Consider the following 24926-nt stretch of genomic DNA (forward strand, 5'->3'; position numbering starts at 1 on the left):
CGCGTAAGCCCACAGAGGTACCAGACCAGGCTTACGGCCTTAGTAACACGACCTGCCACTTCTGGATCTATCGCGTCTCGTGTGCTTTCTTCCCTTTTTTCTCTTGTGTGAGGGAAGAATCGTATATGTTTTCTCGGATTTCAATGTTTGCACTCTTATGGGGCTTTGTCAGTTCCACTCCGCTTCCGCTCTAAATTATACACTCCTAAGCAGAAACCTTTCTTGCCGTTTGGTTAATTTGTCTAGCTGGCTGCACTTCGGACACGATCGAAAGCTGATGAGGTACTTCTGCAAATGATGGAGGGTGTACAATGTAATTGATTGACTTGTAGGGACGTAGATATGGTGGGGCCTATCGTGGATCTGGATGCTCCACTTGAGCGAGACACCATTGTCGAGGTAGGAGTGCAATCTTTCTGCTCCTTCTTTCATTCCCCTCTCGACTATTAACTCTTTTACAAGCCGTTATGTTTGGTCACATATGCCATGCAACCATTCCCCCATCTGAATCTCTACTAACACATAAAGGTCCGCCATGGCAAAATGAAACCCATGCCCGGCCTAACAATCGAATCGGACATCGACAAGAGCATCGTGGACGGCCCTATCTGGGTTAGCAAGACAGGAATTGACGGCGATGAGCACGACATGACGTTCCACGGTGGGCCTACCAAAGCCGTCCACGCATGTAGGCAACCCTTCTCATCCCTTCCAGACCCTCCACCACACACTTCCCACAAATCTCTGGTGAGATTCTTCCTAACATTCATCAGATTGCAGCGCCCACTACACCTCCTGGCAAACATCTCACCCCTCCACCGCCCCACGCTTCACTCCCGGCGCCTTCGGCGAAAACCTTGTCTTCGTCCACCTCAACGAGCGCAATGTCTGCATCGGCGATATCTTTGCCGTTGGTCCCTCGGCCCCTTCCTCTACCTCCGCCACTCTGACCCTGCAAGTCTCCCAGCCCCGCCAGCCCTGCTTCAAACTCAACCACCGCTTCGGCCTCAAGAACTTTGCGCCCGAAACCACGCGGCTGAGCCGGACGGGGTGGTATTTCCGCGTTCTGGAGGAGGGCTGGGTGGAGAATGGGATGGAGATTAGGCTGGTAGATAGGAAGTACGCGGAGTGGACGCTGGAGCGGTTGCAGGGCGTTCTTTACCGCGGGGCGGAGGGGGCCGCTGAGATGCAGTTTCTGCTGGGTGTGGAAGAGCTGACGGACGAGATCAAAGGCGTGGTGAGGCGGCGTCTCACGAAGCTCGAGGGCGCAACCAAGAAAAAAGAAGTCCTCTGGACAGACTGGAAGGTCGTGGACAAGGTGCAGCAAACACGCCGCATCACGTCCTTTTCCTTCGCGGCCGTGCATGACAAGGTAGACGCCACTCCCGAAGCAGGCTCGCACGTGAAGCTCCGGCTGCCCAACGGACTCGTCCGCGCATACTCCATCGTTCACGGCTCCCGCGGCCGCTTCGCGCTCGGCATCGCGCGCGACGAAAACTCCCGCGGCGGCTCGAAGTACCTGCACGAGCACGTCAGCGTGGGCGACATCCTCCAGATCGGGTCCATCACCCCGGGCATCAAGCCCAATGCCATGGCGAGTAACCACGTCTTCATCGTCGCAGGCATCGGCATCACGGCGTTCTTATGGCTGGTCGAGGAGATGGTTGGTGTGAACTGGAATGTGCAGGTGCACTATGCAGTGCGGAGCGCGGAGGAGATGCCGTTTCGAACTCAGCTCGAGAAGCTAGGGAGCAGGGCTGTAGTGTATGACAAGTCGAAGGGGGAGCGTATGGATGTGGAAAGCGTTATCAAGGGCATGCCGTGGAACTCGCAGGTGTATGTCTGTGGGCCAAGGAGGCTCATGGATGATGCGGTGAAGGCGGCACAGGATACTGGTTTGGGAGAGAAGGATGTGCATTTCGAAGCTTTTGGGGCGGATGTTGGGGGGGATCCGTTTGAGGTTGTGATTAGGGATAAGGAGGATAGAACAGTGCTGGTAACAGAAGAAGAGACGCTATTGGAGGTGCTGCAGAGGGAGTTTGGCGATGTGGTAGGGAGCAGTTGCGAGGTTGGAAACTGTGGGACGTGCAAGGTCAAACTGAGATGTGGGAAGGTGGACCATAGAGGCACGGCGTTGAGTGCGGAAGAGAAGAAGAGTGAAATGTTGAGCTGTGTTTCACGAGGTGTCGGCAAGATCGAGATAGAGATTGGGGAGTAAAGAGCAGTTTACTGCGCAATGCGGTAGAGCATTTCAGGATTAGATGTGCAAACGTCGATACTTTCCTAAACTTGGATATTTTAATGAGCTAATTCGTAAAGTCTTTGGCGCCGCACCCTCCTCCTTACCCGTGCCATATTTCCGCACGTGTTCCTTCGCAGCATTCTTATCCTGCTCAAATTCCTTCAACTCTGGCGCGTCCATATGCTTGACTACGTTACCAGCCTGCCACTTCTTGAATGTGAAGCCTAGCCCTTCATGACTGTAATCTTTATCATTAGCTTGATCCTTGTGATATTTGATCTGCATGAAATCGGAGTCTTTGGTGGCAGGGTCCAGCGATAACGAGACCAGGCCGGTAATGGTGGCCGTCTTGGGGATGAGGCGGAAGGTCCAAGACTGTAGATATCAATATCACGTACTTCAAAGTATCTTTAGATGACTTCAAGTCTCACCTGCTTGTTCTTGAACTGGATCATCTCATCGTCGGAGCGGATAATTTGGTAGCTTTCGTTGATGCTGCTCTTGAACAGCTTGGGCAATGCGAACCACTGTCCTGCCATATTGTAGCGGTCATTTGCGTACACAAACTGATCATCATATACACTGTCAGGCGTGTATCTCTTTACTCTTTCTACTATTGGCTGGCAGCTGTACAAGGCAATGATCTGTATCCCTCGTTCAGTTTCTTTAATTTGTGGCAAAATTTGAGATACACACATCGTCCACAAGCCGCTGCCGCGCAGGACTCAGCTGCAATGATTTTGGTGGATCCGGAGCGTAGTCCTCACTGGTCGCCGTCTGCCGTGGCTCGAACTGCTCTCCCGGTGCATCCGACGTCTTCGGGAACCCTCTCGCAGAGCTCGACATGTTGGCGCGTTCTTCAGCGTTGTGCAATTGCACAGTAAGTGCCTTCTGAGGATATGCTAAGGCGTGTCTATTAACAAATTCTTTGAAGCTCGTGGAGAGAAATTTCGAGCGGGATGGGATTGACATTGGGACATTGTTGTAGCCGGCTGCTGCGCCATTTATTGCTCGTTTTGCCTAGGAAACACAAGTCTGCGATTCACTCGATCGATGACGCAGTGTTCTTGCAGGCGGTGATGAAATCATCAAAGGTTCAAAAAGGAAGACAATCTGCCGCGAAGCCTGTAGCGAGGGTGGTTCTGACACTCGTGGACTTACACTGGTGACGCTCATGGCGCTGGATGCCTGGGTAGGCATGCTATGTTGCGGCAAGTGGATTGGGATGGAGGAAGTGAGGGCCAGGCTGGGTATTTCGGCAAGAGCGGCATGACGAAAGCGGGGACCACGAAGGATGGATCTTGCATCACAACTACTACTCAGAGAACAATCGTCACATTCTCCTTAGAGTTTATCTAAACCTGAGAATCATAAAATGATATTACGGCGTCACGAAAAGTGTTTACTGCATCCGTATCATGGAGCGTAGTGTGTGGTAGTGGGATAGCGGTTGTATTCTCTAGAAGACAGCACCATCCAGCCATCATCACAACTCCATTCGTTCTCTTGAAATATTGTCTTCATCAGTATATAGATGTAGTATTCAACTTGTAGCACTTGTCCTTGGGGATTTTCTCTCCTGAGTCCCACTGGGAATAATCAGCAATCTCCCATCCAACGGTCGTTGGTATACTCACATGCTCGTGGACACATCCATCAACCCAGCGCCACCGATCAGTAGTCGAGTACTGGGCATAACTCATGTTTGTGGAAGCGTCAAAGCACCAAGATGAGCCTGACGCACTACCTACCGGCTTTCCATTGCAGAACAGCGACCAAATGGCCTGCGGGCCATTGGCGTATCCCGGGTGATGTTGCTGTGATTTTTCTTTAGTTTATTGCAGATAGAGATGGACATTTTGAACACAAGACTTACGATGTACGAATTGTCAATGAGGGAGAACATGGTTCTCGCATCGCCGTCGATTACGAACGCCTTGTAGAATTGATACGCTCGCTTTGCCGTTTCTTCCACGGTCACAGTCGGATCGGGTGTGCAGAGCTTTGGGGGCGATTTGTACTGGCTGCAGAGGTTCTCGCCTCTTGCATAGGATGGTGCTTCGCTAGCAGGGGCCGCAAGACCAACGATGGGCGCTACGATCGCGACCGCAAGGAATGTGAGGAGGCGCATGTTGAAGATTGTACGTTCAGTAAGCTACAACTGACCGAATGTCTGTCCAGCCGAACAGGAGCATGTACGCTATCTATATAGCGTCTGCCAATGTTCGTGGGGCAGGCAAAATCCACAGTCGAGCCTTACCAAGATGTTATAGAGTGTTCGTTATTCTATCGTAGGCGTATCAATCTCTACCCGGAATTCTTCATTGGCTCGTTGTTATGTGGAGGGTTTTAATGACGGGAACGACCAATGAGGCAGGTCGGGATAAACCGTTTCATCCGGGTTCGGCAAATCGATAACTCCCAAAATTTGGCCGAGCGGGCGATATGATGTGGAGATACGCTGTCCAAGTTTGGCGAAGAACTTCGAATACCCCAAGACATCTGGCATTACATTTAAGGAATGGTCATTTCCTATTTTGGTGAGAAGCACCAATGACAATACTTGCCAGTGCTCACGCCTATTCATCTTGATATGTAGCGAAACAACGCTATCTCCTTCGCCTCTGCCATGTTGAGAGGCAGCTGTGCTAGATGCAATTTTCTCGCGGCCTGTTTTTCTTCTGTTGTTACTGAATGCACTTGATGTGCAGCACGGCGTGCCTTGTCCCTCAGATACAAGGACTTACCTTGTTGCTGTTTCGTTGTTACTGGCTGTTTGCATGTTCTTTTCGGCCTCTTCTTTGCCCCTCTTCGCAAACTCCGCACTAACTAGAGCATCGTGCTCCTTCCAGTATCTTGTCTTTTGCTTTTTCCGCTATAATCTATCAGTACGTGCTTACCTTCTCAAGACCAAATTACATCAAGTGCTTACTATCTCTCGAAGTTAAACCAATGCCATACAGTACGTTAGCATCGATGAGAGCCTCAACGTTTGTGCCAACCAGACCCATAAGTTCTCATCCCAGACACACTGAGGAGTGCTCTCTAATGATTCCAAGCAGTTTCTGGCTCGTGGTATAACCACGGTATGATCCTCCATCTTTCATGTATTTGACTGCTTCATGGTTCATGCCTTGGTCCTTTTGGATGTATCGGCGCTGTCAGAGCGATATCGTGAGGAGAGGGAATGAATTGGGTAACTGGATTTTACTGATCGAGAAGACAATTGCGAGCGAGCGTTTATTCATGTAGAACAGAGTTCTTTTTACGGCCGATGATTAGCACGTGCGGCTACTAGTGTTAGCTTACGCATTTGAGTTTGGGGATTGTTGTTTTAAGAAATCCATTGTTTTGCCGTACTCACCAGAGAGTGGAAATGGGAATCTAGATAAGAATCATGATACGTAATGTCCAATGGATGAGATAGAGTTTGCCGTAATTCGTAGTTCCAGGGGATTGCATGTAAGAGAGGCCAATCCGACTCTTCGCGACCGTTAGCTGGCTTCTTTGCAGGATTATTATTCCTGGATGGAAGGAGAAAGCCTGGCAATAGTCTCAGCCTCGTGCGCTTCTTCTTGGGTACATCTTCAGCTTCATAATAGCGAGGCCGTGGTTCCAGAAGCAGTCGCACCCGCGACTTATAGAATGGACAAAAAGATAGAATTTCCACGGCTTCAATCGTCTTGAAAGGCTTCTCGGTGTATATCTTCATCTCGACTCTGAAAACCGCGAATCCTCGAAAACGACTGCAACGAGTCTAGATCGGGAAGATCTACAATCCCAGTGTATGAAGTGGCCTAGGTAATAGCGATCTATCCGGGTGTCTAAGGTCCAAAGCTTCTGTCATTGCCTCTATTTTGTGATTCCATCGATTGAGAGAGTTTGCTCCAGGCCTTTGATCCTCTGAGACTCCAGAGTGGTGGTTCCTGAACTCGGATGGGCCCAATGATGATACTTCTCGCTAATCATTGAATTTTCGCGCGACTCTGCTCATTCATCTTGAGATTGGGGAATTCTTGGGTTGTGCCCCAAGAGTATTATGGGTCACCATCGGCGCAACATGCTCCAAACGTACCCGTGTGCTGGTGAATCAAGCGGTGTGGGCGGAGAAACAGAGAGATGAGCCTTCGTCTCAGACCCGCTCGCTCCACAACAAGGTGGACTGGCAGCTGCCACCTGCCCTCAATGTACGACCCTGTATTTCTTGTCTCCACACTCCACGCGGACCACTGACTCATGGGCCCCGGCATTCTTTTTAGTATTGACTTGGTCCGAAATTGCCCCGGGAGTCGAGACCTGTCTCAAATTCGACGTCCACTGATCTCGAACGTGGACGACGCGCCCCAACGTTCGTAATCGCGCGAAAATTTACCGGGTTGAAACAGCTTCCTTGTATCTTACTGATCGGAGAAACTTCGAGTCCAGAGCAGTCTACGCGACCATGAGACTGGGATCTGGGGATCCAGGGTGCGCACGTTTGGGGTTCCCGATACCCAACCCAACGTCCCAAGATCTGCTATTACAGCCCACAGCTAGAGGCACCGAAAGGCGCTCCGATCCGTGTTCATGTCACACCATGCCCTGTCGACATCCAATAGCTATTGAGCCGATTAGGCCGCGTTCCCAATTTATTTTCGTCGAGCGTACGGAGGTGGGCTTCCTCAAGATGCGGAACTTGACCGAGATGCCTTGGCATGTTCGAGAGACGGACTTTGCCCGACTCAGCTCGACCCTGATCGATGCACTAAAGTTGGTGTGCATATCAGCCGAGAGGCAAATTTGACGAGGCGAACTGAAGTCGGGCACACGCACAAGTGATGTCGAGTTTTGGTGGACTGTTGTTGTATGTGAATGTGCAACAACAACAAATCAGGGTCGGCAACGACAGCTGGTAAGACTTCAGGGTGCTACGGCCTGTATACGACTCCCATTGTTGCGATTCTCTAGGGCTTAGAGGAACATGCGGCTCTTTCTCGTTGACTTAGCATGTCAGTAGCGTCGTCGGCTGCCAGCACCTCCCGGCAAATGCATCTCTCGTGGTGGACAGGCCGGGCTATCGAACGGACGGACTCCGACCGCATCCTTCCCGCAAAACGGGCACTTGTGCGGCCTTGTTGAGGCTGCCAAGCCCCAGGCCGCACGATCTTCGCTTGTCTGCGGGGAACTACTAGAATCTGCAGGTAATGTGACGTATCACAAGCATCGCCTAGCAGTCTTGCTCGGGCGGTCCGATGGGCCAAGCTCCACTTATGCACCTTGTCCAAAGCTTCCCTGCTGCTCACGCGCCATGGTCTCGGCATTGCAACCCCAGCTGCCACCGCTACACCAAGGCGTAGGCGGCTGGCCAGTGGTGCCTCGTTGCGACGCCTTTTGCGGAGGATTCCTCCGTATGCGGGGTGCCATAGTGCGATGGATCGGAGAACCTGGAGAAACCCCAGTAACGCGCGCCTGGGCTGCCCTTTTGGCGCGTGCGCTCTGCAAATCTACCCCAGAGTGGGAACCCGCACATGTGGTATAAGAGTGTGCGCACCCGCCTTCTTGGGCTCTACAGCTGGAGTTGCGTGACCTCGTTCATCGCAAGTTCTCGAGTGTGTCCCGCTCGCTCGTCGACATATCCACCTCCCCTCTGCAACACAGTCTCTCTGGAAGCTTCTCGACACAATGTGGAACCCCTGGAGAGAAAACTTGAAAGACACGCCAAAGGAGTCCCTTAACTGGAGACTATGGTTTGGCGTCTTTGGTAAGCGGATGCACCTCACAAGGCTGAGTAGCGTCTCTAACATACTCGTACAGTCTTCGGATTGATGGGCGCCGCGCGAGGTATTGATGAAGGTCTCATCGGCACCACCGCAGAGCTCGATCCCTTTATCCAGAAGTTTGGGTTAGATGACCCAAACAAGACTAAGCACCAGAAAGCCGAACTTTTGTCCAACATCACATCGATGGTACAGATGGGTTCGATTCTGGGCGCTCTTGTCGCATTCTTGGTGACCGATAAAATTGGACGTCTTTGGGCAACGCGCCAGCTTTGCGCCATCTGGGTCATTGGAATCACAATCTTCCTAGCCAGCGCATCGACGGGCAGTCTCGGGATGGTCTATGCGGGGCGATTCATCGCTGGTGTCGGCATCGGACAGACTACCGTTGTGGCTCCTACATACTTGGCAGAGACTGCACCCAGGGCTATTCGTGGTCTCTGTGTGACTGCATTCTCTGGCGCTGTCTATCTTGGCATCATGTTGGCCTACTTCGCTTCGTGGGGCTCATCGATTCACATCTCAAGCAAGACGGACGCGCAGTGGCTGGTGCCCAACAGCATGCACCTCATGTTCGCCGGCATCATCTTCACGCTCTCATTCTTCGCCAAAGAATCGCCGCGTTGGCTCATCAAGGTTGGACGTCATGAGGAAGCTCTCCAGAACTTGATGCAGCTTCGTAATCTTCCAGCCGACCACCCGTACATTCTCGCGGAGGTTTTCGACATCAACGACCAGTTGAACCGCGAGAGGGAGGCGACCAAGGGCACCACATGGCTTGGTCCCGTCCGCGAATTGTTCTCCAGCAAGGCAAACCTTTACCGCATCCAACTCAGTGTCTTCTCGCAGCTGCTCGGCCAATGGAGTGGGTACGTAATCATGCATTAAAATGCCTTTCTTTTGGCCATTTTACTGACTTTATACGCAGTGCCAATTCCATCACAATCTACGCGCCCCAGTACTTTGCAATGATGGGCACGACCGGCCAAAATGAGAAGCTCTTTGCAACCGCCATCTTCGGTCTCGTCAAGCTCATTTCGTCTTTGCTCTGCGCGTTTGTACTTATCGACTACATCGGCCGCAAGCGCGCTCTCTCCAGCGGCATCACACTCCAGCTCATCGCCATGCTCTACATGGCCATCTTCCTCTTCATCGACAAGAGCGTCGCCGTCAAGGGCGCTCCCCAGTCTGCCAGCATGAAGAGTGCCGCGAAGGGCGCCATCTTCTTCATCTACGTATCCGGCTTCGGATGGGCCCTCGGCTGGAACAGCATCCAGTACCTCATCAACTCCGAGATCTACCCGCTGCGCCTGCGTGCCTTGGGCGGCAGTTTCGCCATGACTTTCCACTTTGTCAACCAGTACGGCAACTCGAAGGCTGTCCCGCTCATGTTCATTGCTATGACGCATGGCGGCACCATGTTGTTCTTCAGCATTGTCACGGCTATCGGTCTTGCTTGGGTGTGGTTCTTCCTGCCCGAGACTACTGGAAAGAGTCTCGAGGCTATGGACGAGTTGTTCAACCTGCCCTGGTACCTTATTGGACGCAAGGGCGCCCAGATGACGAAGGGCACCGGTGGAATGTCCGAGGTTCTGGATACGGAGGGCGAGAAGGCGGTTGGTGTGCAGATGGAGGAAGTTCCAGGCGCAAGCAGGAACAGGAGTGTGGATCAAAGGGTTTAAGCGACAGGATATACTCTGAGGTGGAAGAAGTGGAAATTGAACAAATCAAATCAAATCACGGCCGTCATGAGATGGGAAAGAATTGAATCTTTTGTAAGAAAATGTCAATTGATGATCACTGCCCAGGTCCGTAATGGCACACAAATTCAAACCAAGACGCCTTTCACCAACGCTTGCCTTTGCACTTTAATGCCAGCTGTCTCGAATATCATATCCCCTGGTCATGGATAAAGGCATGATGTCAGACTGACTGTTCAATTGTCGTCAACACTAATCCATGCCTCGGTCAACTGCAACCCAAATACGTTTTTGATCATGTCGCCAGTTCATGAAAAGGGATAGATGTTCATGTATTCGGACTAGCTGTGCCGACAGAGACTCCAAAATGCTACTGCATTGTACAAAAGCCGGGTATCATACTTTTCCATATCCGTTGGACTCCATCCGTGCCTCAAGGCGAAGAGCCGTATGAAGCGCTACTCGTACACGCTTGCTATATAGCGAGCCCAGCCTCGCTGACGATGAAATATTCTACTTCGTCAGATTGGATCCTGTATCACCTATCCTGGGTCATCGCAAGATGGCATAGCTCTTGATGAGGCGCTGTACCTTACTCTTCGTCTGTCTTGAAGGGCAGCTTGTTGAGCGCCTTCATGTAGAACTTGCGCTGAACTTCCTGCGCGAATTCGCAGCGGAGGCGGGTGCAACGCCGACGCGTGCACTTGTCCTGGCACTTGGCATGACAGGGACATTCGCGTGAGCCGGGATAGACTTGGAGGTTTTGCTGCTACGGGAATTCGCTCAAACCGCCTTGGCCTCGAGGTGGTTGCTGCCTTGGACAACTCGCGTGCTGTTCTGGCGCGGTGGGTCGTTGATAGGGTTGAAAGAATTCGGATTGACCGAGAAGTAGTTGTAGTTGTTGACGGTGCTGCTTGAAATGATCTGGTTCATTTGGGTCATGCTACCAGTACCAGTGCGGCTGGGAGTGCTGGTATTAGCCGCGAGGTCGGTAGGGAGCGCTGTATCGTTCTCGGCCAGAAGGGATCGAAGGCGGGTGTTTTGGGTGGCCAGGTGGTTCTTCTCGGCCTCGAACTAGGTGTACTGATCCCGAAGATGAGTGTAGGCCCCGCGTTGCTTCTGGCATCCGCTTCAGCTCAGCGTCTGTCTTAAGGCATGGTTGCGATGATAGACCGAGCTGGAAGTAAGGAGTCGAGGTGAGAGCGGAGGTGAATGGGACATGTAGGCCTGGGGTCTGGTAGTATTTTCCAGGTATAAAGTCTACTCTGGGGCCACTATTTACTAGCGCGAGGTGAAGACAGGCGCAGGCGCCAGGTTGGATCTCACTGCCCGCTAGCATCCCAACTCGCGGCACAAAGTTACCAGAAGTTAAAGCCTTCACGAGCCTCTATACTGCCATCAGCGAAGACGTTGCACCACGAACTCATACCTAAGGTGCAATACTGAGAGGAAACATGCCCACTGCCAGCTTCGATTACCTTCCACATGTTCCGGGGAGTTGTGATCGGTTGACAGAGCTACGTGAGTGAATGCACGGATCAAGCTGCACTGCTCGAAACAGCAGAGCTCGGGATTGCGAGTGAAAGTGAGAGACGAGGTCAGGAAGGCATGCACCCGTCATTCACCACGCTAGCGCCATTAGTGCGAACTCGGAAGCTATACAACACCGCCGCCCACCTCCTGACGTTTCCTCTTCCATTCCAGCCCTCTATCGGCTCACTCTTTTGAGCAGACCTTCTTCCGCTCTTTATTTGCCTTCCCGGATACGACGATGCCCTCACCTGCAAAACCCAGGACCTCGTGTGCCTGATGTTCGAGTTGAAGAGTTTCCTCGAAAGGTGTCAATGTGGTGTTCTCTTTCTTTTTTTCGTTGGGTTCTTCGCCTGCTACGCGTGGCTCGAAGAAGAAACGATGAGGTTTGATCCTTAGAGTAATATGACAATACGAGAAACAGACGGGGTCGGATACCATTCAACGAAAAGCGAATTGCTTGCACCTGAGGCAAATTAAATGTTCATTATATTCATCTTGAAGTGCCAAGAGTTCGAATGATCGGTACTAGATAGACCGAGGAATGCTTAAGTCAAGTAACTCTACATCGGCGGCCCTGTATCTATACCCTCTGAACATTGACCCCAAAATATTTGACAGCTTCTGAGAGCACACGGATCAGTGCCGGTTTCTTCAATTGCGTGGAGTCGATAGTTGGTGGAATCTGCAGGCAGGCAAGGGCAGTCTATGTAAGGACGTGCAGAGCACACGGAGCATGTTTGTACATGCCGTTCTTTCCACGTTCCGATTGCACAACGTGAAGCCCATGGTGATGGAGTAAAGTGGCGGCCAAACGATGGCGTGCGGAGTGCTGTCGCTATTCATAGCACCGTGCGCTGGGCGGTTCTTATGCGCTCAGCCCTGACGTTTCAAGTGCGCGCAACGCTTCAGACGCGGTGCCTGGCTGAATGGGGCCGGGCAGCTGATTGGATGGCGCATACCGCAGGGCAGAAGGCGCAACGCTCCTGGCTTCGCATGTTGGCCTGTACCGCGCGTCTCGAGGGTGCACAAAGAACGTGGGTGTCAATTTCGCACAGCAAGGCGCGCTCCATGCAGGGGAGCGAATGCGCTGGCGAGACGGGCCTGGGTCGTGTGGGATCCGCGCTACAGGTGCCTGCGCAACCGCAGACGGGCACCTGAGATAAGGGCTCCGCAGCAGAGCAACGGGCCTTGAGAGCCAAACAGGCTGTGGCAGGGGAGCACAGAGGGCTGACGGAAGCGTGTCTCGCAGGACAGTGAAATCTGACTCTCGGAGCGTCCAGGACGCGGACTTAGTCGTCGCATGGGCGTGCTGGGTGGAGGTGGCGAGGGCTTGGCCAGAGCCGGTAGCGTCGAGCGTGCGAACTGTCTCAGGCTCGTCGACCACGGGACAACCGCCAGCGCAGCTCTCTCCTGCCCGCCCGCTCCTCTCCATCGACCCGCCGACGCTGCCCTCACCGTCGCTGGCGTCCCTGTCATCGCGCCCGCCATCGCCACCGCTCGACTGCACCGCTCGGCGCACTCGCGTCTGTACGTCACCAGCCGCTTCACTTGGCTGGCCCCCGCTGGCTTCACGAGCCGTCCTCGGCGACACCGCCTGCGCAGCACCACAGGCACGCCCGCCACCAGCCATCTGCCCGAGGACGCCGCTTCGCCGACGCACCCGACGGGAATACAGCATACTCGCTACTCGTAATGTCGGCGCAGGACGCCCAGCAGGCGCTCTCGCCGCCTACGACGCTCTACCGCATGTACCACAGCCCGCCTGTCCAGACCGCGACACAACCCGCCCACGTCCACGAGCACACACAGAACGCCTACCACGACCCCGTGCGGATACAGGGCAGCATGGGCGACCTTTCGTCGACGGTCAAGGGCATCATGATCGGCATCTTCTCCGTCCTAGGCGCTGCGGGATTCGTGCTCATCGTTGCCGCCATCGTCTACTACTTCCGATACACCCAGCAGGGCCGCATCTTCCTGGACAGGTTATCGCGGCCGGGAGAGTACGACGATGAGCAGCAGTTTGCGAAGGAGGAGGCCGAGGCGCTTGAGGACATGGACGACATACAAAGAACAGAGTATCTGAGGGCAAAAGGTATGTCCACCTTTATCATCAGGCAGACATAATGGTCCTGTGTCGCATTCGTGGGCTGCCACTAACACACTGCAGCGTTCATCCAAGCCAACCCGCCCGAATCCGTTCAAACCGACATTTCCTTATCGCAGTTCTTGGCAATCCAAGAGAAGGGCGTGTCTGCCTGGGAATTCGAACCCGAGCTCGAGATCGCGAATTGTTTCGTAGAAGGACGGACCGAGATTGAGTTCTTCGACTCGGAATGCAGCGTGCAGAGCAACCTACCGATCCCGAAGCAGAATGAGGTCTACTACTGGGAGGCCAAGATCTACGACAAGCCCGATACAACCAACCTTGCCATTGGTGTGACCACAAAGCCGTATCCCTTGTTCAGGCTGCCTGGTGCGTTCCGTCCACATGTTTCATGTTTCTACTGCTGACATCAGGAAGGCTTCCACAAATACTCTATAGCGTACACATCCCATGGCTCGCGGCGACATAACCAGCCATTCACACCTACCTCTTACGGCCCTGCTTACGTGCAAGGCGATGTTATCGGCGTCGGTTACCGACCTCGCACAGGCACCATCTTCTTCACGCGCAACGGAAAGAAGCTCGACGACGTGGCTCACGGTCTCAAGACTCAGAACTTCTTCCCGACTGTTGGTGCCAACGGGCCCTGCCAAGTGCACGTCAACTTTGGCCAGATGGGATTCGTTTTCATCGAGGCTAACGTGAAGAAGTGGGGTCTGGCTCCCATGACAGGCAGTTTGGCTCCCCCGCCTCCCTACGGCAGCGAACAAGGGTCCATACTGCTAGACAGCGGCCGCGAAGGTGTAAGAGAAGGCATGGCAGGCAATTACATATCTGCTGGATTTGGACATGGACGGACAAGCAGCCAGCAGATGCGACTGGGTCGGCACCAGCCAACAAGTCCCGGTCCGCAGCGCAGTCCAACCGATATCTCCTTGGCTCAGCTAAGCCTAGTAGATTCGAACGAAGAGTACGACGTGGGTGAGGGGACAAGCGCAGAAGCAGCCAGACACGAAGCAGTGCACGGTCTTGGATTCCTTCAACCCGGAGACCTACCTCCCGAGTACACAAGCCCCGTAGGCTCTCCGAACCTCAGCAGCGTCGCCAGTCACGCCGACAGCTACTGGGAAGAACGCACTCCGCTTATACAAGCTTCGCAACCTCAACCCGCCCGACAGGCCAGCCCACCTATACCTACTTACGACGCTGCAGTGCGTGACTCACCCGCGCCAGAGCCCCCACAGGTTCGGGTTCGCAGTGCTACGGAGACATCGCGAACGCGAAGAGGTCGTAACCAGTCACGGTCATGAGTTCCTCCAAACATTACCTTCCATACCCTGTATCTCTTGTTTCTTTTGTTATCAATTGGTGACAATCTGGTCACCATCGCGTCACGGATCTAACTATACCCATCTCTCACACTCGCATATCATCTCCTCGGTCACCTCGGAGCTCTCGAAACGAACGGAAAACGCAGGAATAGGGGGCGATTATTCTTGCATAGCAGCAGGAACTGTGTATCAAAGAGCGATTAAGCACGCATTTAGGATGCTGTGTACATGTACTTGAAGACCCAAGCAGTCTCACTTGCTTTTTCTTCCTTTGTTTCCGGCGTTGCAGCGTGCATGGTCGGGTCGATTTCACTTTATGGCGTTCTGTGGGAACATGAAGGAGAATGATTGCGTTTAATACGGCGCTTGGACGAGCACGGATGGAGACCTACATTACCCTAGCAGCAACAGCAGTTTGCTCAGCCTACACCCTGTATACAGTCATTGTCACACCTTCCACTCATTTTCAGGCTGCTCTTTTGATTCAAGGTACCTCAATCTTCTCCACGCGTAGCCCATGTCTTCAAAGCACAGACACTTTTTATACGTATATTCACGCAAAGGCAAAAGCACGTGATTGGGCATGTCTCGACAAATAATTACGAAGTTCCGGCAGGGAAGTAGCACGGTTCCGTACTCAAAGATTGTCGAGTGGGGGGTTCTTCTTGTCTCGTACGGGCCACTCCGTGAGGAGCGGTGTATCCAGCTCGAAATCTGCTGATTGATGCAACGGATTGAGCGAGGCAGGAGACTACGACTACAAAACTAATGTAGGGTCTACAATCTGGAGTTTTCATGGGCCTAAGTAGAAGCCCGGGACACCGATAAATGCGATTTTGCACTGGTGCGCTGTGTGGTGCATGGTGTTGCGGTCCGCAAGGAAGGGCAGATGTGAGAGGTTTTCCTCGTGAGTCAGCTGCGCTTTGCTGGAAATGGTTAGCGCGGTCTGGGAGGAAGCATCAACACTCGTGGATGACCTCCAGCACTATTTCCACATCTTTCTGTTCCTCCACCTCGGCGTACATCAATCCATGTGATCTGTCAATCTGGGGCTCCGAGGCTACCTGGCCATAAATATTCATGTTCAGAGGCAATGGCAGTGTGCTCGCGTCATTCGATCTTCGGCCGACATACGGAGCGTTGACAGTCTTTGCATAGTCACCTTCAGCAAATCTCATCGCCCGCACGTAAACACGAATATACCGCCTGCACTCCGTGCCTACGAGTACCTACTTCAAGCATAGCGGTCCTCAGCTTCAATTACCACTTCGCATGCCCGGAAACGGAAATCACTAAGCGTAAAACGACCTTAGCGCAAGATTTTACGTCACAGTAACCATTTAAACACAGAGGCAATCCCGTCAATGTGGATCTCACGGCGAATAAAACGAAGCTCCCAGGCCAAGGCGCCGCGGGAGACAAGACTTTCGCTGTGCGCTAGCAATGCCTTCTCTGTAGTGATGTAAGGTGGCCAGGCGTATATGATTACCTCCTTCGCCTGGACTTTTCTCGTCTTACTGGAGATCAGGGAAAGCTTGTCGTTGATGCGTGCCTGACCTACTTGCCTTGCGTAGATCCTCGCACAAGCCATTGGATTGCTGTGCTGTCTGGTCTTCCACCAACGTTGGAGCTGGAAAGTGAAAAGAGATATCCGGCTTGGGGAACTGACAGGCAATTGCGTTTGAACCTTGACCAACATCACATGGACCAATCGTGGATCGGGTGGTGCAGGTGACATTTCGCTAGGCTTACACTTTCTGGACCATCATCAACACCTCCTCATGACGACTCTAAACCACACGCGGAACCTAGCAATGGAACCCGCACCAGAAAAAGACCCAGACGCAGGCAGCATAACCATAACATGGGATGGTCCCGACGATCCCACAAACCCATTCAACTTCTCCCAAACAAAGAAATGGAGAATTACGCTGCTGGCCTGCTTCATGACGTTCGTTATCCAGATCAACGGCACGGCCATGACCAGTGCAGCTGAGCAGATCAACGAGAGTTTCCACATCAGCGATGAGAGCTTTCCTCACTCATACTGGCCTGTATTTTCCTGGACGCTGAGCGGAGCGGCTGCACCCATGCTTGGCTTACCGCTCATGGAACGCTTTGGTGTGAGGTGGAGCTACATGGTGCGTAGTACACTGTGCTATATTCAGGGCAAGACTGACCAATCTCACAGATGATATACGCCACGCTAATAGCCTTCACCATACCGCAAGCCGTGGCACAGAACTTTGCAACCCTGATTGTGACGAGGATCTTTACTGGAGGATGCTCTGCCACGCTGGCTAACATCACAGGTGGGATTTTGAGTGACATCTGGAGAGACGGGAGAGCGAAAAGCTTCGGTACTTCGCTGTTTATCTGGGGTCTTCTCGCAGGACTTAATACGGGACCTATCATCGGAAGCGCCATCGTCCACTACACAACGTGGCGTTGGTAAGATTGAACGACCTCTCGTAATAAGGTCTAGATTTGCTAACATATGACAGGATCTTCTACTCCCAGATCGCCTTCTACAGCGCCATGTTCCCCATCATTTTCTTCAGCCTACCAGAGGTACGCCCAGACGTCATCCTCACCCGCCGCGCCCGCCACCTGCGCAAAACCAAAGACCTCAATGTCTATGCCGACGCAGAAAAACACCACACTAGCCTCGGCGAAATTCTACGGGAGACCTTAATCCGCCCGACCAGGATGCTCTGCACGGAAGCAGTAGTCTTCTCCTTCGGCATGTGGTCCGCCTTCTGCATCGGCACCGCCTACATGTTCACGCAATCCATCGTGCAAGTCTACGCCGAGCTCTATGCTTGGGACTACTACCCCACGGGCCTTGTCCAGAGCGCACTCGTAATAGGAGAGATAATCGGTCTCGTAGCACAATTAGGTCAGGACGAGCTCTACTTCCGCTCTGCCCGATCAAACAAGGAAAAACCTGGCACACCCATCCCCGAATCTCGTTTGTACCTGAGTATACCAGCCTCGTTCCTAGGCCTCGCAGGCGGCCTCTTCTATTTCGCCTGGACCTCCTACCCGTCCATCCCCTGGATCGTGCCCACCATCGCCCTCGCCCTCGTCGGCTTCGGCATGTTCATCTCTATCACCGCCGTGACTACCTATATCCTCGACGCGTACGCCAAATATGCCGCCAGCGCGCTCGCAGGCTGTGCCTTTTTGGAGAATATCCTTGCAGCATTTCTGCCGCTTGCGACACAGAGTATGTATCGAACACTGGAGTTTCACTGGGCGAGTTCGCTGCTGGGGTTTCTGGCGCTGGGGCTGAGCTGCGTGCCCGTGGTGTTGTTCGTGTTTGGACAAAATATTAGGGAGAAGAGTCCGTTCATGGGGGAGTCAGTGTATGTGCATGAGGAGTGTGGCGGTGGGGAGGCGTGATCGGTGATTGCTCATCGCAGTGGCCAACATGAAACATAAAATCAAGGCGCCACTTGTCACGCAAATTAGCAATGATATACCTACGCATGTAGAAACAAAAGATGATCAGAGACTCAAGTCGCCCTACGATATCTTTTACAAGATTGTAGGTTTCTCGTCTATCAAGTCAACGCAAGTCGAGCGTAGGAACGCCACTTTCCCCAGTTGCAGGGACGAAAGGAGAACAAGTTGGATTGCAGCACATGTGCCTCTCCTTGAGCGAAGAAGCATGTCACATGGTTCATCGAAACAAAATGCTGTGCCAACCCAATGTAACTGAGTCGCAGGATTTGACTCGCCAGCGTACTACTGGGCTACTCCGCATCAAGCGTGAGCTTTGTGTGATACAAGAGTCAATACTCAGCATGCACTAGCTGTCCATTCATAGCCTGCTCTGCAAGGAGCTACCCCGCACGCAATTGCCTCTAGCTCGGCAGGAACAGGGCGTATGTTTACGCTGAACATGCTGCATATGCTCTACTGCACAATTACACTCCTAGTTCCTATTGTTCAAACACCATATACTCTCAAATCCGCTATTGGAACGCGTTGACGAGCACCACTTGCAGCCCCCTGACCACCCACCGCGAGCAAGACACTCCACCGACAACCTACCACAATGACAGAGGCAAACGGGACCACCGAGCTCCCCAAAACGTGCAAAGCTGGCGTCGTAGTGAACGAAGGCCCCGACTTCACCGTCGCCGTCGAAGACGTCCCAGTCCCAACACCAGGTCCCCCCCCCCCCCCCCCCCCACCATCGCTTTCCTACTACCGATATTAACGCCCCCGCTCCAGGGCCCAACGACCTGCTCATCAAGCTCAACGCGACCGGCATCTGCTACTCGGACATCCACTACATGCTCAACGACCTGCCCATGGGCTCCATGTCCTCGTACGGGGTACGGTCCCCGGGCCACGAAGGCGCGGGCGTCGTCGTCGCGCTGGGCTCCAACGTGACGACGTGGAAAGTCGGCGACCGCGCCGGCATCAAGCCCGTCTACGACTGCTGCTTCGCGTGCGAGCTGTGCTGGTCCGGCCGCGAGAGCTACTGCGACGCCGCGCCGCAGATCGGCCTCAACTTCCCGGGGAGCTACCAGCAGTACGTGCTCAGCCCCGCGCGGTACACTCAGCGCATTCCGGACGGTGTGGATGACTTTGTCGCCGGCCCGATCATGTGCAGCGGCAGCACCATTTACTGCAGTTTGAAGGAGGCCGGTTTGCGGGCGGGGAGTTGGGCGGTTTTTCCCGGGGCTGGGGGTGGGGTCGGGCATATGGGGGTGCAGATTGCCAAGGCGATGGGGATGAGAGTCGTGGGGATTGATGGGGGCGAGGAGAAGAGGGAGCTGTGTATGAAGCTGGGATGCGAGGCGTTTGTGGACTTTACAAAGGTGGAGGATGTGGCGGCTGAGGTTGTGCGGATTTGCGATGGGAAGGGGGCGCATGGAGTGTTTGTCACGGCGTCGAGTGCGCCAGCGTATGCGAGTGCGCCGGGGATGTTGAGGATAAGCGGGAAGATCATGTGTATTGGAATTCGTGAGTATCTTCTTTGCATTGTCCAGGTGGAGACTCGCTGACGGGGTGAAGCACCGATAGGCACTGCATTCGCAGGCGCGGATCCGCTTCTCTTGATTGGGAAGAATCTTACATTCAGTGGAACGAAGGTCGGATCACTACTGGATACAGCGAGAGCGCTTGAGTTTGCGGCAAGAGTAAGTCATTCGATGTTGACAACTATGCGGTACGACTGATATACAATGCGATCAGGGTCAGCTAAAGCCGATATACGAGGTGTTTCCAGTTGCGAAATTACCAGAAGCTGTAGCGAAGTTACGAAGTGGAAAAGTTGCTGGGAGATTGGTGGTCGATTTTAATGCTTGAAATGCGAGTTGGAGTTCGTCGTTGACCCTAGGGTGACATGATTTAGCATGAACGTCCGCAAATTTGACCCGATTTTCTCCCACCGATGTTCACTCTGACGCCAAAGACGGCGAAATTTGCGTGGCAGACATGAAACGGCGAAAGTTAGATCGGTTTCGAAGAGAGCACTGTTGTTGAATATATCCACAAAGAGAGAGTGGTGTCTATCGCTGTGAGTCTGACACATCAAACACCACACCTAAAATGGAATCGGAGACTGGAAACTGCCGTTTGTGCACCTTATCAGATGTGCCCAGTAAACACTGATCAAGCGAAACAGCAAACGGAATGCCTGTGACCACATACCATAGCAATGCTTATAACAACCGTGTCCAGATCCTGAAGGTGGACGCCTCAATCTCGTCCTGACGGCCCCAACCACTCCCAAAAAGTCTCAGATATGGCAAAACCTTCACCTTCCACGGATCGTACCGATGCAACTGCCACAGCGCTTACCCATGCCGACAGCGGTCGACTGCTGCATGTATCTCTCCCCTTCATCAATGACCTAATCAGTCTTCTGTCCACACTTGCCTCGTCATTTGAGGGGGACCTGGCTCGCATTAGTTCTGAACAGCGGGTGGCCGAATGTAAGTAACATCTACGGGTAGATGGTGGATGCACTCGAGTAATCTGCATGATAAAATGTATGCTAAGGATATATTCACCATGTAGGCGAGGACAATGAAGCCGCTCCAGAGAAAAAGAGGCTAGTCATCAGCGCCGAATGCGAGGAATACCTGCGTGAAGCAATGTTGAAGCTGCACACCAACGAGAAAGAGGAATACGACAATCTGGTGAAGAAGTATCCGGGTACGGATGGGATCATCGGAACCACGGATCCAAGGCATAACGAAGCGGCGGTACTGGGTGAACGTGTCAACATGTTGTAGATGACTTCGTCTTGAACATGTCAGGAATGGTGGATCCGAGGTACAAGGCAGCGGCGCTATGGGATCGTACCAACATGTGGATTATTTAATCTTGAACATCTAATTCTTGTTCTCAAACTTCAAACCGCTTTCTTTCCTGACCGCTCCATAGATGCTAGGGATGTCTCCCTTGTCGCCTAGATGTTCTTTCACTTGGGCCAGATGCGCGTCTGCAACCTTCAGCGCTGGGACGCTCGCGCCAGCCTTTTCTGCAATGGCCATGGCGTGCCTTGCGTCCTTGCGTGCAAGGTCGACGTGAAACAGCGGCTCGTCTCTCTGATAGTAATCTCCTGCTAACATGCGGCTCGAGTAGGCAGCATAAGGACCGGGAAACATGGCCTCAATCCAGGCGTGTAGATTTTGGGTGCCGAGGCCGCTCTTCTCGGCAAGCACGTGGCCTTCCGAGAGGACCTCGTTCATGTTTAGGATGAAGGTGTTGCCGATGACCTTGAGGAGGGTGGCGTTGCCGGCGGGTTGGTCGGAGTAGTCGATATCAGCGCGGCCCATGACGCCTTTGGTGAAGGGCTTCACCTTGTGCACAGAAGTGCCGGCGCCGGCGAGGACGCAGATGAGGCTGCCTGCGTCGGCCATGGCGGGTGCACCGAAGACGGGCATGCCAACGAACTCGGCGCCCTTTGCTGTGATACGCTTCTCCAGAGCGTTGGTGGTGTCCGGGTGCACGGTGGATGCGTCGACCACCACTTTGCCCTTGACGTCTTCCTGGAGAATGGCATCCACGGCCGAGTTGACAGCTGCATCGTCTCCCAAGCACATGAAGATGATGTCGGCACTCTTGACTGCATCGTTGATGGTGTCGACGACCTTCGTCTTGTCGGCACCCAAGCGTGCAGCAAGGTCATCAGATCGTCTCTTGGTTCGGTTGTAGAGAATGAGAGGTTTGTCAAGGTTGCCCTTCTCGATGAGGTTCTTGCACATGCCCTGTTGCGGTCAGTGCCCACTTCCTATCGGATGCTCGGTTGTTCCTACCCTTCCCATGTTGCCCAGCCCGATCCATGCGAGCTGCGGCGCGGGTGCCATGGCGATTTCAATTGCCTTTTCTTGGTTCAGCCTGCAACTCCTGTTCGTGTATGCGGCTCGGAGAGAACTTCACTATGAGCGAACTGCGTCACCTTCTTCGTGATGGCATTTCGTGACCCCGCGGGCGCACCCATGCTCGTACAACGGCCGGCGTCGGCTAATGACGTTTATCGATTAGCGGGCCGAATTTTGGCGGCCAGCACACGCATGGCTGCGCGCTTTGAACAGTCACTCGGCTGCGGTTGTTGTACCAGCACCTTCTCGCCCCCGTGTTCTCGCAGCTGGCCTCTAGCATGAAGTATGTTCAGTTGCAGAGCCCAGACGAGGGGCTCGCTCTGGAAGACTGTGAGTTGCAATGTCCGCCGCGAGTCTTCGCATGCGCTGCTTGGGCACAAGCTCCACTGTTTGATGCGCCTCTGACCAGCTGCTCGGATAGGCACGTCTCCCCCGCGATAACAGCTGCGCCTGTGGTGGGACACGCACTGCTCATCCATTCTCTACAACTACGCGAATCCAGACCGAGCCGGGCCGCCATGGCAGGAAGAGCGAGGCAAAGGAGCGCCAGCGCGCCGAACGGGACCAGCTGACGCGGTTGCTCAAAGAGTCGCCTGGCAAGCGCGACGCGCGCAACTTCCTCAAGCACTTCGACCAGTGGCAGCCGACCCCGAAGTCGACCCCGGCAAACCCCGAAGCCCCTCAAGCGGCCACCGAGGCTGAGAAGAAGGCACACCATGACGAGTGGAGGCTGGGGCGGACTGGCGTCAACCTGGGCAACCTGTACGAACCTACAAAGGCCGTGCAGAACAATCCCGTCTTCACGCGGGAAGAGCTGCCGGACAAGCTGCCCCATGACAAAGATCTGGAGCCGCTGCATTTGGCATTGGTCAAGCTGCGGCAGCCCCAAGCACTGGACGATGAGACATTGGGGGGCATAGCTCTGACCCTGAGTCAGATGGCGAAGCTGGGACTCAACATTGCCGTCGTGGTGGATTGCGAAGGAAACGATGGTCCGGTCAGCCTCGACCTAGACCCGACGTGGGAGAGCACCGTGCGAGAGCAGACGACACGCGTCGTGGATGCGCTGGAGGAATTCAATGCACCCGGTGCTTTTGCGATTGGCCATGCGCTAGCCTATACCGACCAGGTCGCCAGCAGCGCAGGCGCAGGGCTCCAGGGCTATGGCGACGTCGAGGTCAAGAACAGCCAGCTTCTCTTTCCTCCGATTGAGGACGGTATCATCCCAGTGATCCCGCCCTTGGCCTATGATTCGCAGCTTAAGAAGATCAGGGTCAGCCCCGACGACGTACTCCTTGCTTTGACGCGCGAGTTCGCTGGACTTACGCCAAATGTCGACACAAGTGGGTCGGTGGTTCCCGAAAGTGCTGGAAAGACACAAGATGAAGAGCCTCGTAGGAAACCTGTCCTGGATCGCATCATCATTCTGGAACCCCTAGGAGGCATACCGGCAGAGCATCGCGCGGACGGTGCACACGTCTTCATCAATCTCGAGGCCGAATACCGTGATGTGAGAAAGGAGCTTGAACGTCCTTCTCTGATCGCAGAATCCACAGAAAATCCATCGATATCATCCTTTGGCAGCAGCAACCCCTTGTCCAAGTTTGTAGAGACGGAAATTGCATCCATGCCTGGTACCGAAACTAAGCACGTTTCCACCGACTCAGCATCATCTCGCCACGTCAAGAATCTCGACGTAGTGCACCGCGCCCTTCGGCTCCTACCGCCGTCTTCTTCCGCAATAATCATCACCCCAGCCGAAGCGGCCATTTCCTCACAGGCTGCACTTCAGAAAAGCTCTTCTGCGGGTGTGCGAACACGCAGATCCAAGAACCCTCTGATCCACAATCTCCTCACCGACAAGCCCATGACTTCCTCGTCGCTGCCAGACCCCCTTGTGACTCGCCCTTTGGCGTCAGCGGATCCCAACCCAGCAACATTTCTCAAGAAGGGGATTCCCGTGACAATACTTCCAGACCCGCGCGTATATCCGTGGCAGCCGCCTTCCCCCTCAAATCCAAGCATCGAGCTCGAAAAGGATCCACGAATCAACTTTCCAAAACTGGTAGATCTGATAGAAGATTCCTTCCGCCGCAAGCTCGACGCACGCGACTACCTCGAGCGCATTCGGGGGCGCATTGCCGGCGTCATCATCGCCGGGGACTATGAGGGCGGCGCGATCTGCACCTGGGAAGCACCAGGGTCCCTTTCTTCCGCGCCTCCACCCCCAGACTCCCCCCTTTGGGTCCCCTACCTCGATAAGTTTGCTGTCTTGACGAAATCGCAAGGGTCGGGTGGGGTCGCAGACATTGTTTGGGGCGCTTTGACGCGGACGGCTTTCCCACAAGGTGTCTGCTGGCGAAGCAGGACCACGAACCCTGTGAACAAGTGGTATTTTGAGAGGGCGGTTGGCATGTGGGATTTGCCAGACGGGTACTGGACCATGTTTTGGACGACCGAGGGCGTGGTCGAGGAGGCTGCGAAGGCGATGAAGGCGAAGCAGGGGGGTTTGACGAGGTGGGACGCGTATGTGGATGTGTGCTCAGGCGTTGTGCCGAGCTGGGCGGATGCGAAGAAGCCTGATTAGAAGTCGGTGCTTCTGCAGATGGATGGTGGTGCTCAGCCAAACGTTGGGCTTACACAGTGGCCAACAACGAGAATGGAATGTCTGAAGAGGACCCTACCGTGAGCATTCACGGTACCTTAACTCCCTACAAGTTTACGAACGTACGTTGGGGTGACTTAAGACACGACGAGGTGCGCGCCTACGTTCCCCGTTCTTATATGCCACTGCGAGGGAGAAGACCGGTCTGTACCAGGGTCGTGTCGGGCAACGACCATGCGAAGAAAAGGGAACATTAAAGGTTGCCAGACACTGCACGTAACTGCATGAAAACCTGACCGCCTT

General features: G+C 53.9%; 9 protein-coding genes across 9 annotated transcripts; 6 read left to right on the top strand and 3 right to left on the bottom strand.

Moving 5' to 3' along the window:
* The first annotated feature begins 55 nt into the window (after positions 1–55).
* CC84DRAFT_1166302 (MOSC domain-containing protein) lies at positions 56–2306 on the top strand. Its single transcript, XM_018178926.1, has 4 exons — positions 56–282; positions 333–399; positions 529–688; positions 774–2306. The coding sequence occupies exons 2-4, from the start codon at positions 343–345 to the stop codon at positions 2216–2218; spliced, it is 1662 nt and encodes a 553-aa protein (XP_018034570.1). The 5' UTR covers positions 56–282; positions 333–342; the 3' UTR covers positions 2219–2306.
* Positions 2266–3452, bottom strand: CC84DRAFT_1124045 (uncharacterized protein; the record flags this gene model as incomplete). The annotated part of the gene is made up of 3 exons (XM_018175672.1): positions 2939–3452; positions 2674–2886; positions 2266–2617 (listed from the first exon to the last, which is right to left on the bottom strand). Coding segments are annotated over exons 1-3 (840 nt in total), but the record flags the coding sequence as incomplete, so codon positions are not given.
* Positions 3453–3765: 313 nt separating this feature from the next.
* On the bottom strand, positions 3766–4373 carry CC84DRAFT_1219412 (uncharacterized protein; the record flags this gene model as incomplete). Its single annotated transcript, XM_018183078.1, has 3 exons — positions 3766–3831; positions 3880–4059; positions 4119–4373. The coding sequence occupies 3 exons, from the start codon at positions 4371–4373 to the stop codon at positions 3766–3768; spliced, it is 501 nt and encodes a 166-aa protein (XP_018034572.1).
* A 3114-nt stretch (positions 4374–7487) lies between these two features.
* On the top strand, positions 7488–9812 carry CC84DRAFT_1124048 (MFS quinate transporter-like protein). The gene is made up of 3 exons (XM_018175673.1): positions 7488–7982; positions 8036–8867; positions 8927–9812. The coding sequence occupies exons 1-3, from the start codon at positions 7904–7906 to the stop codon at positions 9678–9680; spliced, it is 1665 nt and encodes a 554-aa protein (XP_018034573.1). The 5' UTR covers positions 7488–7903; the 3' UTR covers positions 9681–9812.
* A 3009-nt stretch (positions 9813–12821) lies between these two features.
* CC84DRAFT_894954 (SPRY domain-containing protein) lies at positions 12822–14882 on the top strand. The gene is made up of 3 exons (XM_018187812.1): positions 12822–13326; positions 13402–13707; positions 13756–14882. The coding sequence occupies exons 1-3, from the start codon at positions 12924–12926 to the stop codon at positions 14646–14648; spliced, it is 1602 nt and encodes a 533-aa protein (XP_018034574.1). The 5' UTR covers positions 12822–12923; the 3' UTR covers positions 14649–14882.
* Positions 14883–16483: 1601 nt separating this feature from the next.
* On the top strand, positions 16484–18074 carry CC84DRAFT_1095123 (multidrug transporter; the record flags this gene model as incomplete). The annotated part of the gene is made up of 3 exons (XM_018174601.1): positions 16484–16810; positions 16861–17120; positions 17174–18074. 3 exons carry the CDS (start codon positions 16484–16486, stop codon positions 18072–18074), a joined length of 1488 nt encoding a protein of 495 aa, XP_018034575.1.
* A 658-nt stretch (positions 18075–18732) lies between these two features.
* Positions 18733–19994, top strand: CC84DRAFT_1261193 (GroES-like protein; the record flags this gene model as incomplete). Its single annotated transcript, XM_018185045.1, has 4 exons — positions 18733–18847; positions 18912–19649; positions 19701–19825; positions 19881–19994. 4 exons carry the CDS (start codon positions 18733–18735, stop codon positions 19992–19994), a joined length of 1092 nt encoding a protein of 363 aa, XP_018034576.1.
* Positions 19995–20848: 854 nt separating this feature from the next.
* CC84DRAFT_895050 (uncharacterized protein) lies at positions 20849–22086 on the bottom strand. Its single transcript, XM_018187813.1, has 2 exons — positions 21953–22086; positions 20849–21904 (listed from the first exon to the last, which is right to left on the bottom strand). The coding sequence occupies exons 1-2, from the start codon at positions 22001–22003 to the stop codon at positions 21026–21028; spliced, it is 930 nt and encodes a 309-aa protein (XP_018034577.1). The 5' UTR covers positions 22004–22086; the 3' UTR covers positions 20849–21025.
* A 116-nt stretch (positions 22087–22202) lies between these two features.
* CC84DRAFT_895055 (N-acetylglutamate synthase) lies at positions 22203–24683 on the top strand. The gene is made up of 2 exons (XM_018187814.1): positions 22203–22348; positions 22440–24683. The coding sequence occupies exons 1-2, from the start codon at positions 22304–22306 to the stop codon at positions 24603–24605; spliced, it is 2211 nt and encodes a 736-aa protein (XP_018034578.1). The 5' UTR covers positions 22203–22303; the 3' UTR covers positions 24606–24683.
* Positions 24684–24926: the final 243 nt, after the last annotated feature.

This window comes from Paraphaeosphaeria sporulosa, assembly GCF_001642045.1.
Source record: "Paraphaeosphaeria sporulosa strain AP3s5-JAC2a unplaced genomic scaffold CC84scaffold_7, whole genome shotgun sequence".
Lineage (NCBI taxonomy): Eukaryota > Fungi > Ascomycota > Dothideomycetes > Pleosporales > Didymosphaeriaceae > Paraphaeosphaeria > Paraphaeosphaeria sporulosa.

Excerpts from the sequence above, each read along its gene's own strand:
- CC84DRAFT_1166302 (XM_018178926.1), top strand. The coding sequence starts at position 343 with ATGGTGGGGCCTATCGTGGATCTGGATGCTCCACTTGAGCGAGACACC. Across the intron at positions 400-528 it reads AGCGAGACACCATTGTCGAG|GTCCGCCATGGCAAAATGAA; the intron begins GTAGGAGTGCAA and ends TAACACATAAAG. Across the intron at positions 689-773 it reads TACCAAAGCCGTCCACGCAT|ATTGCAGCGCCCACTACACC; the intron begins GTAGGCAACCCT and ends AACATTCATCAG.
- CC84DRAFT_1124048 (XM_018175673.1), top strand. The coding sequence starts at position 7,904 with ATGTGGAACCCCTGGAGAGAAAACTTGAAAGACACGCCAAAGGAGTCC. Across the intron at positions 7,983-8,035 it reads ACTATGGTTTGGCGTCTTTG|TCTTCGGATTGATGGGCGCC; the intron begins GTAAGCGGATGC and ends ATACTCGTACAG. Across the intron at positions 8,868-8,926 it reads CTGCTCGGCCAATGGAGTGG|TGCCAATTCCATCACAATCT; the intron begins GTACGTAATCAT and ends CTTTATACGCAG.
- CC84DRAFT_894954 (XM_018187812.1), top strand. The coding sequence starts at position 12,924 with ATGTCGGCGCAGGACGCCCAGCAGGCGCTCTCGCCGCCTACGACGCTC. Across the intron at positions 13,327-13,401 it reads AGAGTATCTGAGGGCAAAAG|CGTTCATCCAAGCCAACCCG; the intron begins GTATGTCCACCT and ends AACACACTGCAG. Across the intron at positions 13,708-13,755 it reads TCCCTTGTTCAGGCTGCCTG|GCTTCCACAAATACTCTATA; the intron begins GTGCGTTCCGTC and ends GACATCAGGAAG.
- CC84DRAFT_895050 (XM_018187813.1), bottom strand. The coding sequence starts at position 22,003 with ATGGCACCCGCGCCGCAGCTCGCATGGATCGGGCTGGGCAACATGGGA. Across the intron at positions 21,905-21,952 it reads GGCTGGGCAACATGGGAAGG|GGCATGTGCAAGAACCTCAT; the intron begins GTAGGAACAACC and ends TGACCGCAACAG.
- CC84DRAFT_895055 (XM_018187814.1), top strand. The coding sequence starts at position 22,304 with ATGTTCAGTTGCAGAGCCCAGACGAGGGGCTCGCTCTGGAAGACT. Across the intron at positions 22,349-22,439 it reads GGGGCTCGCTCTGGAAGACT|GCACGTCTCCCCCGCGATAA; the intron begins GTGAGTTGCAAT and ends CTGCTCGGATAG.